At 37.0% G+C, this 17,715-nt stretch overlaps 1 protein-coding gene across 1 annotated transcript in view; it reads left to right on the forward strand.

The window, feature by feature from the left end:
* Positions 1-2,571: 2,571 nt before the first annotated feature.
* The window catches only part of PCDH10 (protocadherin 10), a 75,318-nt gene continuing 60,174 nt past the window's right edge, over positions 2,572-17,715 (forward strand). The window contains exons 1-4 of the mRNA XM_053700820.1: positions 2,572-5,618; positions 6,899-6,957; positions 7,776-7,882; positions 16,905-17,255. Of these exons, the coding sequence (XP_053556795.1) occupies positions 3,120-5,618; positions 6,899-6,957; positions 7,776-7,882; positions 16,905-17,255 (3,016 nt within the window). The 5' untranslated portion in view covers positions 2,572-3,119. The remainder of the gene's footprint in view (positions 5,619-6,898; positions 6,958-7,775; positions 7,883-16,904; positions 17,256-17,715) is intronic.

The following is a 17,715-nucleotide window of genomic DNA, read 5'->3' on the forward strand; positions in this document are numbered from 1 at the left end:
AACAGGGGAGAGCGGACACAGTAATCTACAATCAATTGAATCCATTGCATGATTTCCATTCCAACATAAAATATTCAATCTGGACATTTTAATATCTCCACCACAACCCTTTTTACAAGTCTGCTTGATATTCTTTGAACAGAGTGTTAGTATGTACTGGCTTGTTTATCAGAATGTGTGTCTGCAGATTAAAGACACAAGCTTCCCTTTTACATAAGTGTAATTAAGCAGCTGTATGGCAGTACCTGCACTAATAATATCCATTATCTGTGTGCTATGATACGAATTCCCAACCATTTCAAGGCTGATAGCAGCTTCCCCAACGCTTAAGCATTTCCAAAATAAACGACATCTGCCACAGGGCTTCCTTCCAATAATGCGTTCAAATAAAACGAGTGTATCCGTGAAGCGACTGAGTTATTATGCTGCTAAAGCATGATGTCCCCTGTATCGATCCGCGGCTCGTGTTTTCAGAAGAGCTCGCGCCCTGGCCTCTGACGTGCGTGAGGTACATGAACATCTCTCGGCTGTTGCCCTGCTCGTGTAGTGCAGCTGGTAAGGGGATTATCCCTGGTGCTGATATTTGTGTCACTAAAGCACGCTCAGTGCTAGGTAATAAACATCAATACTGAATCTGTACAAATGCATTGCTTCTTCCCCCCTTAGCACTAATGGGCCAGGGAAGCCATTTGTTAGTATTTTAGTGTGCACTGCATTTTATAGGGAAGAGTGGGTGGCTACAGTACAACAGTAGGGTTTTAAAAACAATATCTAATCATTATTTTGTTGCACAAATGTGTATTATTTTGCAGTTTGGAAAAAGATACTATAAATAATAATTTATAGTATCTTTGTTGTGGCTAATTAAATTCGGTTCTTCACAAATCAAGCAATCACTGTGTAGAATATTGTAGAATAAAGGTACTGTTTAAGTTGAAATCCTGTGCCCAGTAACCATAAGTGTATCCCTGCCTACACACCTCAAATGAGGCAAATGCATTGAACAGAAAAACAATGTCTTTAAAAAAAAAAAAAAAAATTCTCAGAACAAGCAGAGAGATATAAGGAGAAGGGGGAACCATTCAGTACCCTTGGATTTAACACCGCCAGGGTTTATGGTATAGAATGATTCGTGCCACCCACCATTAAAGGTGTCGGAGTTGTCTCAATAAGCAAATAAATCTGAATACTATAGTATCTGGCATCTGTTTCATTTGGAATATAAACAACTTAAACTTAACATTTTTTTCCATACAAAACAGATTGACAGGTATAAGTGCACAGCTTTTCTATACAGTTTATTTGCACTCCATTACAATTTAAGCATGATTGACTGGGGACTATTATTATACATTATTTCACTGTGTTAAGTAGACATTGAAAGCTGTAGAAAAAAAAGAAGTATATTTTATTCCATAGTGTTTTCAGTGTTATTCAGGTGAGTATATAATTTCTGCAGAAAGCAACGCCTACTGATTAGCTTAAGTTTAGCACATATTTGTTTTCTGCTATGATTTTAGTGCGTGAGATCTAACAAGTCCCACTCATGAGTCACCAGGAAATTCATCACTTGCTAGCTGGGTTACAAGATGACAAGAAGTATATTGATCTGTGTGTAAAACTGTCTGCTTTTCCTTTTCATCCAATGCCTTTCTTTTGCCCTTGCTCTCTATTCTCAGTGCAGTCGAGTAAGAAACATTGACATATTCGTGTTATTTAAGATTAACACTTCATTTTATAAATGTAGGGAGAGATTCGATAAAACATCAATCAGGTAAAAGCATAATGCAGCACTATTGCTGATCACTAAACAAATACACAGAAGCATAAAGCGTCCCTGTGCACAGGAGGAAAATACTCTTTAGAATATACGTCTCATAATATGATTATTACTGTACGTTGTATATAACGTAGTGTTATTAAATGATAAAATAAACTGATATATGAATTAAGCCATTAGCTGAGGAACTAAGAGGTTAACCCCGATGCCTTGTCTATGTTGTGTTAGCCCCCACCAGTCACTAGAGGGTTTCCTGGTCTCTGCTGCCAGCAAGTGTTTTATGAAACAGATGCTGCTCCCCGTCACAGACAGCGGTTTCATTGAAGTAGTGTTTGAATTCATTGACTATCTCCTCTGCGTTTAGTTCCTTCAGCTCAGCAGCTAAAGCTGGGAACTTTTTCCCTATGTGAACCGACAGCGATGATCTCCCGGAAGGAACAGAGCGTTTGCTGGAGAGGGAACTGTACCTTCCTGTAATTTAATATCTCATCTCCAATCTTCACTGTTTCAGAGGCTACGGATGTCAACCCCTAAAGGCAAAAGAAAGTGCTGCCAGCGGATACAGATAAAGCGAAGGCTGCTCTTGCTTTCTATGTGAAAGTCTTTTGCGTTCTTTAGTCCTGGCTCTACATCCTACCCACCTGTCTATGACGGTGGAAAGCTAATGGAGTGACGTGCCGAGGAAGCCCCGCCCACTGGGTGTCGCTGCCATCTCATTGGTTGGCAGAAGGAGGGCGCTGCGCAAAAACTGATAAGCTGAGAGCTCGGAGCTCAGACGCTGCCAGCACAGATCATAGAAGCTAGAGGAGGGCTGGAAATAGCCAAATAAATTATCAACATCCCAAAAAAAAAAAAAAAAGTCAAAATAGAAGATTCACAATGGAATTTGTGCACATTTGAAACATTATGGAATAAAGTAAAAAGAGAACAATTACTGACTTAAACTCATGAATTACTATACATACAAAGCAGTGTCCTGTAATACAGTATAGATGCTTATCAATCATTTAAACCTCTGAATTTCTAGCAGAAGCACCATGTGCAGTGGATGTAATGCGCTGTTTGATTTTGGAGGGGAGATGAGAATCTCAGAAAAATAACACAGGACTGTTTACTTGGGATTTATCGTTTGCAAAAAGACAGTGGAATAAAGGGGAATTCAGCTGAATCTTCTGGTGACTGCAAACAAATCCTTATGAGAGGATGCTTGTATCCAATTTCTAGCCACTGACCGACGGAGGATTAACACAAGTGCACTTTTTTATTGATACATATTCTTATTTTTTTGTCTATTTCTACGCTATATTTTCATTATTTTGTTTCCATTTTTTGTTTGGAAATGATTGTGTTATTTTTACTGTTCTGCGTTGTGGATAGTGTTCTTTGCCAGCTTTCCTACAAGGTGCAGGAGGAAAGCGACCATGGCACTTTCGTGGGGAATATCGCTGAGGATTTGGGGATGGACATTACAAAACTTTCCAGTCGCAGGTTTCAAACAGCACCGAACTCAAGGACACCTTACTTGGAACTCAACTTGGAGAATGGGGTGCTGTATGTAAAAGAGAAGATAGATAGGGAGCACATCTGCAAGCAGAGCCAGACCTGTCTACTGCACCTGGAGGTGTTTTTGGAAAACCCTCTGGAGTTTTTCCGAGTGGAGATCGAGGTACTGGACATTAATGATAACCCCCCGGTTTTCCCTGAGTCAGACATCAAGGTAGAGATCTCGGAGAGCGCCACCCCTGGTACCCGATTCCCACTGGAGAGTGCCTACGACCCTGATGTGGGCAACAACTCCCTGCGCACCTATGAGATCACAACCAACAGCTACTTCACCCTGGATGTGCAAACACAAGGAGATGGCAACAAGTTCGCCGAGTTGGTGCTGAAGAAACCTCTAGACAGGGAGCAGCAAGCTGCTCACAGATATGTCCTGACTGCTGTTGATGGGGGGATTCCCCAGAGGACTGGTACTGCTCTGCTCTCCATCAAAGTGCTGGACTCTAACGACAATGTACCCGTGTTTGATCAGTCCGTGTACACAGTGTCACTACCTGAGAACTCACTGCCAGGAACCCTTGTTATCCAACTCAATGCCACCGACCAGGATGAAGGTCAAAACGGAGAGGTGGTCTACTCGTTCAGTAGCCACATCTCGCCTCGTGTCAGGGAGATTTTTTCAATTGATTCTCGAACTGGTCGCATTGAGATAGCAGGAGAGTTGGACTACGAAGAAAGCAGTATGTACCAAGTGTATGTGCAGGCTAAGGATCTGGGGCCAAACGCTGTACCCGCTCACTGCAAGGTGCTGGTGAAGGTGCTGGACCTCAATGACAACGCACCAGAGATCAGCTTCAGCACAGTGAAGGATGCTGTGAGTGAGGGCGCCTCCCCGGGCACTGTGGTGGCCCTTTTTAGTGTTACAGACAAAGACTCTGATGAGAACGGGCAGATCCATTGCGAGATCCTGGAAGATGTGCCATTTCGGCTCAAGTCATCCTACAAGAATTACTACACTGTGGTGACAGACGGAGTCTTGGACCGGGAGGTGGCCCCTTCATACACAGTCACTGTGCTCGCCAGAGACAAGGGCTCCCCTCCCCTCAGCTCCACCAAGTCCATACAAGTGCAAGTGGCCGATGTCAATGATAACTCGCCTCGATTCACTCAATTAGAATACGATGTGAAGGTTATGGAGAACAACGTACCAGGGGCTTATATTTTTGCAGTGACTGCCACAGATAAGGACGAAAAGGAAAATGCTAATATATCTTACCACATCCTGGAGTGTGATATACAGGGCATGTCAGTAATTACCTATGTGTCCATCAATTCTGAAAACGGCTACCTCTATGCTCTGCGTACCTTTGATTTTGAGCTGATCAAAACATTCAGCTTTATGGTTGAGGCCAGAGATCAAGGCACACCACCTTTATCTAGCAATGCCACAGTCAACGTCATCATATTGGATCAAAATGACAATACACCCTCAATTATATCCCCCAAGGGTAGGAATGGCACTGCCAGAGAACTTTTGCCCAGGTCTGCAGAGCCAGGCTATTTGCTTACCCGTGTGGTAGCAGTGGATGCAGATGAAGGTGAGAATGCCAGGCTGACCTATAGTATACTAAGTGGCAATGAGATGAGCTTGTTCCGTATGGACTGGAGGACTGGGGAGCTAAGGACATCTAGGAAGGTTACCACCAAGAGGGACCCAGAAAAACCATTTGATTTAGTAGTGGAAGCCAGGGATCATGGGCAGCCACCACTCTCTTCCACTGCCCTCATCAAGGTTCAGATAGTGGACAGCTCTGTAGAGAGACAGGGAGGAGACCAGCGGCCCAGCAGATCAAATGACACTGCTTTGGACCTCACTCTCATACTCATCATAGCTCTTGGTTCAGTTTCCTTCATCTTCCTCTTGGCTATGATAGTACTGGCCATCAGGTGCCAAAAGGAAAAGAAACTAAACATTTACAGCTGCCTTGCAAGCGACTGCTGTATGTGCTGCTGTTCCTGCTGTAGCAGACAAGCCAGGGCTCGCAAGAAAAAGCTAAGTAAATCTGACATTATGTTGGTGCAAAGTTCTAATGTGCCCAGCTCTACACAGGTGCCAGTAGAGGAATCTGGAAGTTTCGGGTCACATCATCACAACCAGAATTATTGTTATCAGGTGTGTCTGACTCCAGAGTCTGCCAAGACTGATCTTATGTTTCTCAAGCCCTGCAGCCCTTCCAGGAGCACGGATACTGAGCACAATCCTTGTGGTGCTATAGTGACAGGTTATGCTGATCAACAACCTGATATCATATCCAATGGCAGCATATTGTCTAGTGAGGTAAGGCAGAACTATATCTGTCACTTGGCTATTCGGGTCACGTTCATTGGTACTGCACTGTTTCATTTTCACATAAGCTATTTTAATACCTTAACGTTTTAAAGTTATTCCCTCCTGTAACCAGATGTTACTGATCCCTTGTTATCTCCAAATCCCCTCTCCACGGTTATTTACTCAGCTGAAAGCCGTTAGATCTTCTTGTAAGGTTGCTCCTTAGTCATCCCTCCCCACTTAGGAAGAAAATCTGCCAGCTGACGTGTCTCGTTGCCAACCTCCTTTTAATAATTCACAATATATAGTTTCATTGTATTCATCTTCCACTATATTTAGCAAAAATCTTGTAGTGCCTTTCAATTGTTTAAATAATATTAGAAAATAAACATTGAATTCTACTATTAATAACAATGGTACAGATCGTCAGAAAACCATATATGTATGTATCCAATAAGTCTATACTATATTGATTTTGCATTATTATTCCCCTGAAGAAAAAAAGAGAGAGAAAAAAACTTGCAGCCAGATCACACCACTTGAATTTGAATGAAGCTAGTCTGACACTGAAAAATTAGACCATATTTGCTTTAGCCATGGATGTTTTGTATTGATTTTGTTTTGCAAATCAGATCTTCTAATCAATTCATTGCATATGTCCAATTAACGATTTTAATGTTAATATGGTCATCCATATTTGTCTGCACACAGGTGCAATGGTAATTGAATTTTCTTCTAAATGTTTCCTTGTTAAGCGTTTCTTTTGCGTGAAATAACAATAATCATTTTTTTTTTACAGAATGATCATTAACTGTCAATCTGGCATTTTAAACATTAGATTATAAAAGCATATTTCACTTTTTATATATGAACATATTTAAGCGACTTTTAAGTCCTATTGTTCTAATATTTTATTTTTAATATCATAAAGTCAAAATAACAAAAGTTTCCATCTTATGTAGCTGATATTTCTGCTTTTACTATAATCCATATTAAGATATGGATGTCTGAGCTTCTAGCTGAAACCCCACCCATTTTTTGAGCACCATTATAGGTGCTTCTGTCTATCAGTCTAATGGGCTCAAGACATAAATAGCAACTGGTGGCTGGATGCTGCCAACCTATCATACTTCATATCCAGAGCACTTTTAATATCTTATGCTTCCAAACTGCTGGTGCCCTCTTCTTTTTTTGTATATACTTTAATAAAATGGCCCAGTAGCTCAGAGCTGTTTGATGTTGCTTTTAGTGACATTTAGAGTCCAACTGTGTCTCATTTATCTTTCTAGAATAAACATCAACGCACTGAACTCAGTTATCTAGTTGACAGACCACGACGGGTAAACAGGTATGGCCTGTATATAGATGTTTATTTATTTATTTATTTATTTATTTATTTATTTATTGCCCCATGTTTCCTTGAGTTCACTCCTTTTCTACAGTTATTATAAATAAGGTTAGCAATAGTGCTGAAAGCTGAATCTTTCTGCTTGACAGCTAAATTAAATCTGTTCTATTAAAAAATACGGAATGCAACATTGTGTAAATTAGTCTGTGGAAAGGACAGAGAGAAACGTGTAATAGATATGAATAGCTAGTGATATTGAGCAGTGTTGTGCTATAGAAACAACAGGTTAATGTTGTTTTTATTCTTGGTTCATATTACATATTGCATCAATTAACACATACATATGTGTCACATAAAGCATATGTACTCTATATAACTATGTACTGTATATAACTATTTAAAATGGTCAGTAAAACTATTAAAAAGCTGTTACTGTTAAAAGCCATAGTGAAACTAAAACATAGCTAAATTACATTATTCTGAGAATTCAACAGATTTTTGTATTATTATTATTCTGTAAACCAAGTAATGCACATTGAAAGATTTGGTTGTTACAATGGAATATTTCTGAAGGCAATACATAATTGCTAAATTCACTATTGATTTTTTTTTTCTAGTTTAGTTTGCTTTCCAAACTTTAAAATTGTCTGTTTTATTCTGACTAGCTATAGAGAAAACAGTAACTCTTATAAGGAAAATATATGACTGTATAGTTTTGTGTAGTGCAGTTCCATGTGTCACCATGCGATGGCAGAAGGATGTTTTTTTTGGGGGCTTCTTATAAACATATCTCAATATTCTACCGTTTCTGTGTGCAGCTCTGCATTCCAGGAAGCAGACATTGTAAGCTCTAAGGACAGTGGTCACGGCGACAGTGAACAAGGAGACAGTGATCATGACGCCACTAATCGAGGTCAATCCTCTGGTAAGTCTAATTAAAAAAAAATCATTAAATAAAAGGTCTAATCATCCATAGGTAATGAAATTACCTTGCAGACCACACACATGTGTATGGACAGATGTTAGTGCTGCTTCAGACCTTAAAAAAGGAAGAAAATCTCTAAAGTGTGCAAGGGTCTTTTTCTGAAAGGGACTAAGTTCAATAAAATGTACTATCACTTCTTATTGAAACGCTCCTATTATTTTAGTGTGTATGTGTGTGCCTGTGGTCTGTGTGTGTGTATGTGTCTGTGGTGTATGTCTGTGCACGTTTGAGTGTGTTTGCATCTTTATGTGTTGGTGGTGTGTGTGTGTATATGTGTGTGTATGTGGTGTTTGCTTCTGTATATGTCTGTGATGTGTGTTTATATGTCTGTGGTGTGTGTGTCTGTGGTGTGTATGTATGTGTGTGGTGTGTGTGTGTATTGCGTCTGTATGTGTCTGTGAAGTTTGTGTGTCTGTGGTGTTTGCATATGTATGTGTCTGTGGTATGTGTATATGTTTGCGCGTGTCTGTTGTGTTTGTATGTGTCTGTGGTGAGTGTATGTCTGTCTGTGTGTGCGTCTGTGTTGTGTGTATGTGTGTGTCTGTGGTGTGTGTATATGTTTGCGTGTGTCTGTGGTGTGTGTATGTGTCTGTGGTGAGTGAGTGTATGTCTGTCTGTGTGTGCGTCTGTGTTGTATGTATGTGTGTGTCTGTGGTATGTGCGTGTGTATGTGTCTGTGCTGTGTTTGTGTGTATATGTCTGTGTATGTGGTGTGTGTTTGTGTCTGTGGTGTGTTTCTGTGGGTGCATATTTTTGTGTATGTGGCGTGTGTGTGTTTGTGTCTGTGGGGTGTGTGTGTATATGGATCTGTGGTGAGTGTGTTTGTGATGTGTGTGCATCTGTGTTGTGTGTATCTGTGGTGTGTGTGTGCTTGTTTGTGTGTGCATATGTCTGTAGTGTGTGTCTGTGGTGTTTGTGTGTCTATGGTGTGTATGTGTCTTTATATAGGTTCAGCTGTTCGGCCTGGGTTTTTGTCTGTGAGACCTAAGTTTATTTGTATATTATTTATGGTTACCTTTTTGTCAAGAATAAGATAATATTTAATTGAAATTAGCAGGTTCAGGTATGTAAAACATGCATATTTACAGTCACAGGCACATTTTAATTAACTAATTAAACACTCAGACAGTTGTTTGTCTCTAGTTTTTTTTTTTTTCTTTTTTTTTGGGGGGGGGGGGGGGCTGAACACAATCTACTGTTTGTGCCTAGGAAGCATCATAAATGAATCTCATAATTGAGACCAGTTACTACAGAATACATTCTCCAGATGCCACAAGGTTCTGCTCCCATTACCATTGAGTGCAATGATATAAACATTATTACCCCTAGCTAGTAGCAGGCATTAGATAAAATCTGAAGAAGCAGACGTTGCTCGAGATTTGAGAGGCTTCTGTCCTGGCCTTTGGCTTGCATGCAGTTAGCTGCATTGTGTACTCCGGCTATGGGAAATCCTTTGAATAGAAAAGCCTATACTCTAGGCCCCTTTCTATTTTTACAAGTCATTAATATGCAGGCCTAATGAGAGTTCAGAGGAGCCAAGAATCCCTGGAGGTCGTTGCTCCTTGTGGGACTTCATGCTAAACTGAACAGAGCGTCTATTTAGTGTCTGGGAACCTGCACACTAACTAAGTCTTGCCAGAAGTTTACATTGGAGCACAGTGATCCCTTTATCTTTCCCTATATGTGGGGCTTTAATTTATTGTTGCTCTGACTTAAAGAGATCTGTCTCGACCTATTATATTATAAAGAGCTCTATATAATGTAAGCGTTTGATGGCAGCAAACAGTAGCTGCAAATTATTTTCACAGGTTTTCAATACCCCCTATGCTCCATAAGGTTAGTTTATCAGCATAATAGTGTGTAATTAGAAAGCATCACACCACTGACATCTGCTGTTTTTTTTTTTCGTGACAAGATCAACAAATAATATATTCCCATGATGGGATACAATCTAATCACTCTGCTTCAATAAGAAGCACATTCAAATATTTTTTTTTTATTAGAAGAGATATTTAAATACCAATTATACTAGTACATTTATTCTAAATTATGTACACTGATTGTTTATACTACAATGTTCATATAGAACAATATCAAATAAACAACAAATAATATATTAATACATAACACTTGAGGATTATGACATTTTTTTGGGAATTATTTGTCAGTGAAATTCCAATAAATCAACAGTAATACAGGGGAAATATACAAAGTGTGTTCAAGATAAACTAACTCCTATGCCCATGCTAAATATATGCTCCATATGCCCTAATGGCTTTTTTTTCTCAAAACCAAACTTTTTAATTTTGCCCACATTTTCTTTTCTTTTAAGAACCTCGCAGGGCTGTTGAAGTCTGTTAAAAACAAATATTAATGGCCACATGTTTACAAAGACCAATGATAATCTATTAATAGATGAAGTATGGATATGATTGCTAGTATTAAATGGCTCACCTTTTAGTGGGATTATTTAAGCTTAACTGGAGTTTTTTGTAAGTATTTTAGATTTCTATAGGTTGAACTCAAAGGACTTCGGTCTTTTTCAACCTCATCTACTATGTTACTATGTATAATTTAAAATCTGGACGGGGCCTTCTTTCTGCTTTACAATTAAGGATATATAGTAGTAAACTAGTGAACGAATAGTCCTGGGCATTGGGTTGGACTACACTGTCTCAAACGAAATATTATATTAGCATAGGAGTCATTACACAATATTACTTTTGTATAACATTCATAGTACATTTGATACACCAGAACCTGAGTTTATGATCTGATTCCAATAAATCTGAACCTTAGGTTTTTTTTTTGTTTTTTTTTTTGGGTTTTTTTTGTTTTTGTTTTTTTTTTGGGGGGGGGGCATCTGTAAAATCCTCATCATGTTCGCATTGGTAAAATACTGCAGATTGAGTATTCATAGTCTCACCTTTCCAACTTGCCAAAGCAAATGTGTGTGTTATTTTTGCACGTTTGTGAATGGAATCCAACCTTATTAGTTTTGACAGATGTGAATATTAGAGTCCACACTCTATCAACACCATTTGGAAAGGAATGTGTATTTTTCTTTGAAACCATTTGTTGTTATTGCCATTTGGTGTTGTTTAGAATTACAAGAGATAGCCATTTGGCTCTTTAGAATGATTTGGTGCCACTGTTGTTTTTTTCTCCTTTGTATGTGACTGTAATTAATAATAATTATATTTGCTTTCTCCATACTGTGATAACAAGTATTTCAATTAATGTAAATGTCATAGCTTCTTTACTTTAATCTACACTTAATAAATGTTTTTTTACTGATCCATTCATGAAAGCACATTTTCAAAGAGCTACATTCTAAATGATCCTCATATATATAAATGTCTACAGAATTGTATTTTATTGTAAATGGCTGTGTTTGATATTGGATGGTATGGTTGAGATATACTGCCATGATATAATTGACTTTATAACCTCTTAAAGCAGTGATATTTATTTGTAGTTTATATAGAAATCTGTATAAAAATGTAACATTGATCTTAGATAATTTTCTCTTCTTAGCAATTTTATGGTCGATTTAGAAAGTGGACATTAATTTATAACTTAACTTTACCTGTAGTCTCTCAATTTTTCTGGCCACTGGTTTAGATCTATAGTTTAATGTGTTCAACATTGCAGTGGGTTATTGAGCCTCACGGTGGGTGATTTTAAATCAGACATGCATTGAAACCCACAGTGTTCATGGCATCTAGAATTCACTAAAAATTAAAGTGGCTTGTAGTTATATTTCTTGATTTAATAAGAATGCAGTTGATGAATAAAACAGTGCATAAATATTTCAGCTGTAATGGAAAATGATTGACTAAGACATTTCATTTGTTAAGAGGTATCTATATGCTGTAATCTTACCATGGCTTTCATTGTCTTGTTGTACCACACAAATGCTCATGCAATACACAGTCATATATCAGATATTATTGATTACTTGTGTGCATGGAAAAAAAAAAGTTACATATTTATAAGCGTTGAGAAATATACTGGTGTCATTGGTTGTTGTATGTTTATTTTAGCATCTACTGGAAAAGCACTAAAACAGATCATTAGGCCAAACACATTTCACCAAATACAATTGTTAAGATGCTATTCAAGCTTCTCATTAGTGTTTAATATACTTCCAATTAAAAGAGCCACAATATAAATTAAACCAAATAAAGGCCAATAACCTAATCGCAAATATCTAATTGTTAATGTGCTTTCTAATGAGCTCAATGCAATGTCGTACACTTTGTAATTAACACATTTGCTTTGCATCATATAAATATTTTATATCCTCTGGTAAGTGTGGCCTGAAAATCTGTTTAGTGGGATTTTCTTGAATTTTTCAAATGTTATTAGGAATAGTCAGATAACACACATAGAATAATCAAAGTATTAGTTGGATCCTGTTACCTGGTAAGTATATAGTGAATACCAAATCTTTTGACAGTTTTAAGACACACAATCCATATCAAAGGAACCTATTTTAAAATAACTGAGTGTGCAGTGGGGGACTTCCATACAAATTGATTTAAATTAATTTTTCAAATGAGAAAATTTGACGGTTTAATTACATTTAACTTTTTTGAAGAAGGGTGTTAATATAATAGGAGTATACATCTCATAGTCATAGATGTAGCGACCCAATGTATACTAAATGTACCCTACATTATGCCTTTAGTACTACCTACTTTCCCACCCTCCCCTTACACACATAATCATACCCTTTGCCCTTCTCCCAGTGAGAAGGAACAATGTCAAATGAATAGATGTCAGCACTTCCACACACAGCTATTCACCACAAGTTGATTTAAAATCTGTAATTTATTTTAGGGATTTCTGCTCCCATAGCCTTCTTAACCATTAAATAGGTGGCTTTTTGCTACCATGATAGAACTGATTGTTTGTATTGATGAATGTTTATTATATATCCAGTCCCTAACAAAGGGAGTTTATTTAGCTATGTTTTATATAATTGTGAGATAAAATGGTCATTTTATGAAAACATGCCCACGTTCAGGTGGCTACAGTATAACTACTTATATAATAGAAGAATGTTTCATAAAAAGCGTTTCAATTACTTCATATATTCCCTACTCATTATTTTTATTTGCACCATGCAGTATAAAAGATTGAACTTGTCGGTTTCTGTATAAAACTCTTTATGTATCTTCCATTCTGCCCCCTCCAATTCTTTAATCCCAGCTGCAGTTCACGTCTGCATTCTTCAACAGCTCACTGATCAGTAATTTATTTCCAGACTTCTGCATACTTATTATCAATGGAAGGTTAGAACTGAAGGCAGAGTTACTATGTGGTACATTGCCTAATTTAAAATAAAAGTCATTACAAAGTGAGATTAATCTGTAATAAAAGCCTTTCCATTTGCTGCCCTTTACCACTTGTTGATAATTCTGCTTTTTATTTTTACAAAGTGCATTTATGACATTAAAATGACACAGAACAGTTAACATTATGAATCTAATTATAATGCAGTGCACGGATTGAATACTGAGCAGATATTACTTATTCGATTGATTCTGAAAAAAATTAATACTGAATAATGAATATAACAGATAAAGACGTTTGCATTATCAGAGAGACCTTTAAAAATGGCACCAGGATCATGATAATTTATTTTAGAAATCACTTATACTTAAGGATTATGGGTTCAGAACATTTCCAGTCGTGTGCTAGTTAAATAATCTAGACTTTGCTCCTAATATGGACATAAAGACCATATTAGAGTTCCCTTGTTTTATAATTGCACCTATAATTATTATATAAGGGAGAAAAGATAACATGCTAAATATATTTCTAAACGATTTTAACATATCACTGACTACAGATCAAGTATTTATTAATTTTATAGCATTTTAATATCATGATCATAGTCAGTCACATTTAGTGTGTATATTTGTTTTTTACTTAGCTTGATATGGAATATTGCACATTTGGACCTTGTTATAGATTTATCACAAGATAAATTCTATTGAATTATAAAAAATAAAATAAAGAAAAAAAACATTCACAATCTCTGCAAGAAAAGAAAAGCACTGTGGTCCCCCATATTTAAAGATTGCTTTAAACTCTGTATTCATTTATTTATTTTTGCCATTACCTTTATTGAATCATTTATGTATATAATCTATTATCACTTTTTAAAATATAAAGTGTTTTATGTATTTTGCATAAGATTATCTCATGCAAACTAAAATTGCCTTTTAACAAGCTCACTCTATAGCTAAATAAAGCAGATTTTGGTTCAGCCATATCTCTGTATTTTTACAAAATGACAAACTGTCATTTGCAATCCATGCCCCCCACCAAGCACAGATACAATTACTTATCTGCTTTTGCAGTTTCTTGCATTAGCTAGTAACGAGCCCTACACTGCACAGTGGTATTTCTCTCAGAAAGGTATCCTAGGTAATCCGATCAGATAGGAAATTATCACAAATTTCTCTCTTTAAGTGACAAGTCAAAAATCAGTCAATGGAAGCGACGTGTGTTATTTGAAATCTTAATAGCTTTAGAGGACATGGACAAAAAGTGCCGGGAGCTGGTGAGGACAAGTGTTTGTAGAGAGAGCTAAGGCGTTTGTCAATAGTATCAGGAGCATCATCTCATCTTCGCTGTGCTGCAGCATTCAGCCAATCACAGTCATTTGCAACAGCCTTTCACACAAATATTCTGCCTTATGATACACTTAAAGGGACATGAAGCACTCTGAGATGGAATGATACAGTTATTTAACAAGCAATCAAACACACTTTACATTACACTCAATGTATATTATATTTTACAACTTTTCCTGTTTTTAAAAATTGTGGGTTTTCCAAATCCTGATTTAAAGGGACAGTCAAGGCCAAAAAAAACTTTTATTTTTCAAATAGGGCATGTGATTTTAAACAACTTTCCAATTTACTTTTATCAACAATTTTGCTTTGTTCTCTTGGTATTGTAGTTGAGAGCAAACCTAGGAAGGCTCATATGATAATTTCTAAGCCCTTGAAGGCCGCCTCTAATCACATGCTTTTGTATTTGCTTTTCACAACAGGGGAGAGTAGTTCAGGTAAACCATATAGATAGCATTGTGATCACACCCGTGGGTTGTGGCAGACACTGCACTAATTGGCTAAAATGCAAGTCAATAGATAATAACTAAAAGTCATGTGATTAGGGGCGGTCAGGAGATGCTTAGATACAAGATAGTCACAGCAGTAAAAAGTGTATTAATATAACAGTGTTGGTTATGCAAAACTGGGGAATGGGTAATAAAGGGATTATCTATCTTTTTAAACAACAAAAATTCTGGTGTTGACTGTCCCTTTAACTGAAAGATCATATGCTGCAGGCTTCTCAAGTCCAGCCGTCAACTACATCATAAAATACAGCCATTGTTCTATCACTCTGCTAGAGCATTTAGATTTGCCCTTAAATTTCGTGTTCATTGTTTATGTCCTCTTATAAAAAGAATAATAATTAAAATAAAAATAAGATAAGAGGCTTTTAAAATAAGTGTCAGTTTAAATGTTGTTGTGTTTTTTAAATGTTTATTTTGTATACAGACATTTTGGATTGCAGTGCTTAATTAGTGTTATATATTATGCATTTATAAAGCAGATTTGTTTATGCCCCTTTAATAGTCTCTAGTATGCTAAAACATCCCAACGAAAATCATATTTACTTGCTTAGCTTAAAGGGGCATGAAACCCAAATTTGTTCTTTCATGATTTAGAAAGAGCATACAATTATAAACAACTACAACTTTCTAATTTACTTCTATTATCTACTTTGCTTCATTCTCTTGATATTCTTTGCTGAAAAGCATATCTAGATATGCTTAGTAGCTGCTGATTGGTAGCTGCACATAGATGCCTCCTGTGATTGGTTCACCTTGTGCATTGCTATTTCTTAATTAAAGTATATCTAAATAATGAAGCAAATTAGGTAATAGAAGTAAATTGGAATGTTGTTTAAAGTTGTATTCTCTACCTTAATCATGAAAGAAAATGTTTGGGTATAGTGTCCCTTTAATATGCCTTTTTATTCTTATGTATATTTACTTAATAAAAAATCAAATCTTTCTTCACACAATATACGACTGACAATGCCCAGGTTATATATAAATACTTACACAACCGACTGCAAATGCTTATGAGTTTCTTTCTGTTACATTTGGCCTATTTTCCCACAAACAATTAAAGCTTAACTTTCTTACACTCAAAACTGCTCATTCAATAAAATGAATTTCCAGGACTTGGTCTGTGGCATTCTGTTATTCCTAATTACAAGTCAGAAGTTGGTCTGTGGCATTCTGTTATTCCTAATTACGTCAGAAGTTGGTCTGTGGCATTCTGTTATTCCTAATTACGTCAGAAGTTGGTCTGTGGCATTCTGATATTCCTAATTACGTCAGAAGTTGGTCTGTGGCATTCTGTTATTCTTAATTACTAGTCAGAAGTTGGTCTGTGGCATTCTGTTATTCCTAATTACAAGTCAGAAGTAGAAACCATGGTGGAGCATTCCATGAATCAATTATAAGGAAATAAAAGGTTGAGACCCATTTAAATAACATGTAGTACAAATAATGAGCAATTATCTTTATTAACGTTAACAAATAATTGCTATATAACCTTAGATGATTAAAAGCAAATGCTATTTGCAAACTCATTTCCTGAAAAGCAAAAGAGGCTCAGTATATGAAAGTTTATACAAATAAAAGTCAGCTTTGCTATGGGTAATAATTGTGAGCTAAATAATGTCACAGATCTAAGCAGAGCTTCATGAAGCGTGACGAGTCACATATTGTGCACGTATTTCATGCATTACGTTCATCACAGTAATCATTAGACGTGGCACCGCTTTCTATATATTATAGCACAGTGTCCTTTATTCTATGTTGCTCTCTAGTGACCCCTATTAAGACACATTGTTCTCTTTCTAGGCACAGACCTGTTTTCTAACTGCACAGAGGAGTGCAAGGCTCTGGGTCACTCGGACCGCTGCTGGATGCCTTCGTTTGTACCATCCACTGATGGCCGCCAGGCGGCAGACTACCGCACTAATCTTCATGTGCCTGGTATGGACTCGGTTCCGGACACTGAGGTGTTCGAAACACCCGAGGTGCAGCCAGGAGGGGAGAGATCTTTTTCCACCTTCGGCAAAGAAAAGGCACTACAAGGGCTGGCAGGAGTGGGGAATGGAAATGGGAGCGGAGGAAACATAACACAAGAAAGGAAAGAGCTGGATGGTCTGCTCTCCGGTACCAGAGCGCCTTACAAGCCCCCATATCTGAGTAAGTACATGCTGCTCCTTGCTAAATAAAGTCATTGTTTGTTTACTGCACTGACACATCTCTATAAATATGCGAATACATAATAGTAATTTGTAATTAAAATAACTGTTCATATTCAGGTAAATAGGTTTTATTACACATGGAATAATAGGTAGAACCTGCATAATTCAAACATCAACTACACCATACACCTTTGTGTTTTTCTTTTTCATCATAAATCACAGTGTATATATGTAATATACCAGACTTATACACTTATGCTGTTATGTTCAGAATTGTTTTTTGCACTGTGAGATTATGACACAGTATTATCCATATCACAGTTTAGATAACTGTTCTAACACTATTCAAAGGAATTCAGAGATACATTTGTGTGGTTCTAACCATGACCATGTGTGTTTGCCAGAAATATATCTATATCATTTAATATGTGTTATTTATTTCTATTAAATACAAAAAC

This window comes from Bombina bombina, chromosome 2, assembly GCF_027579735.1.
Source record: "Bombina bombina isolate aBomBom1 chromosome 2, aBomBom1.pri, whole genome shotgun sequence".
Classification (NCBI taxonomy): domain Eukaryota; kingdom Metazoa; phylum Chordata; class Amphibia; order Anura; family Bombinatoridae; genus Bombina; species Bombina bombina.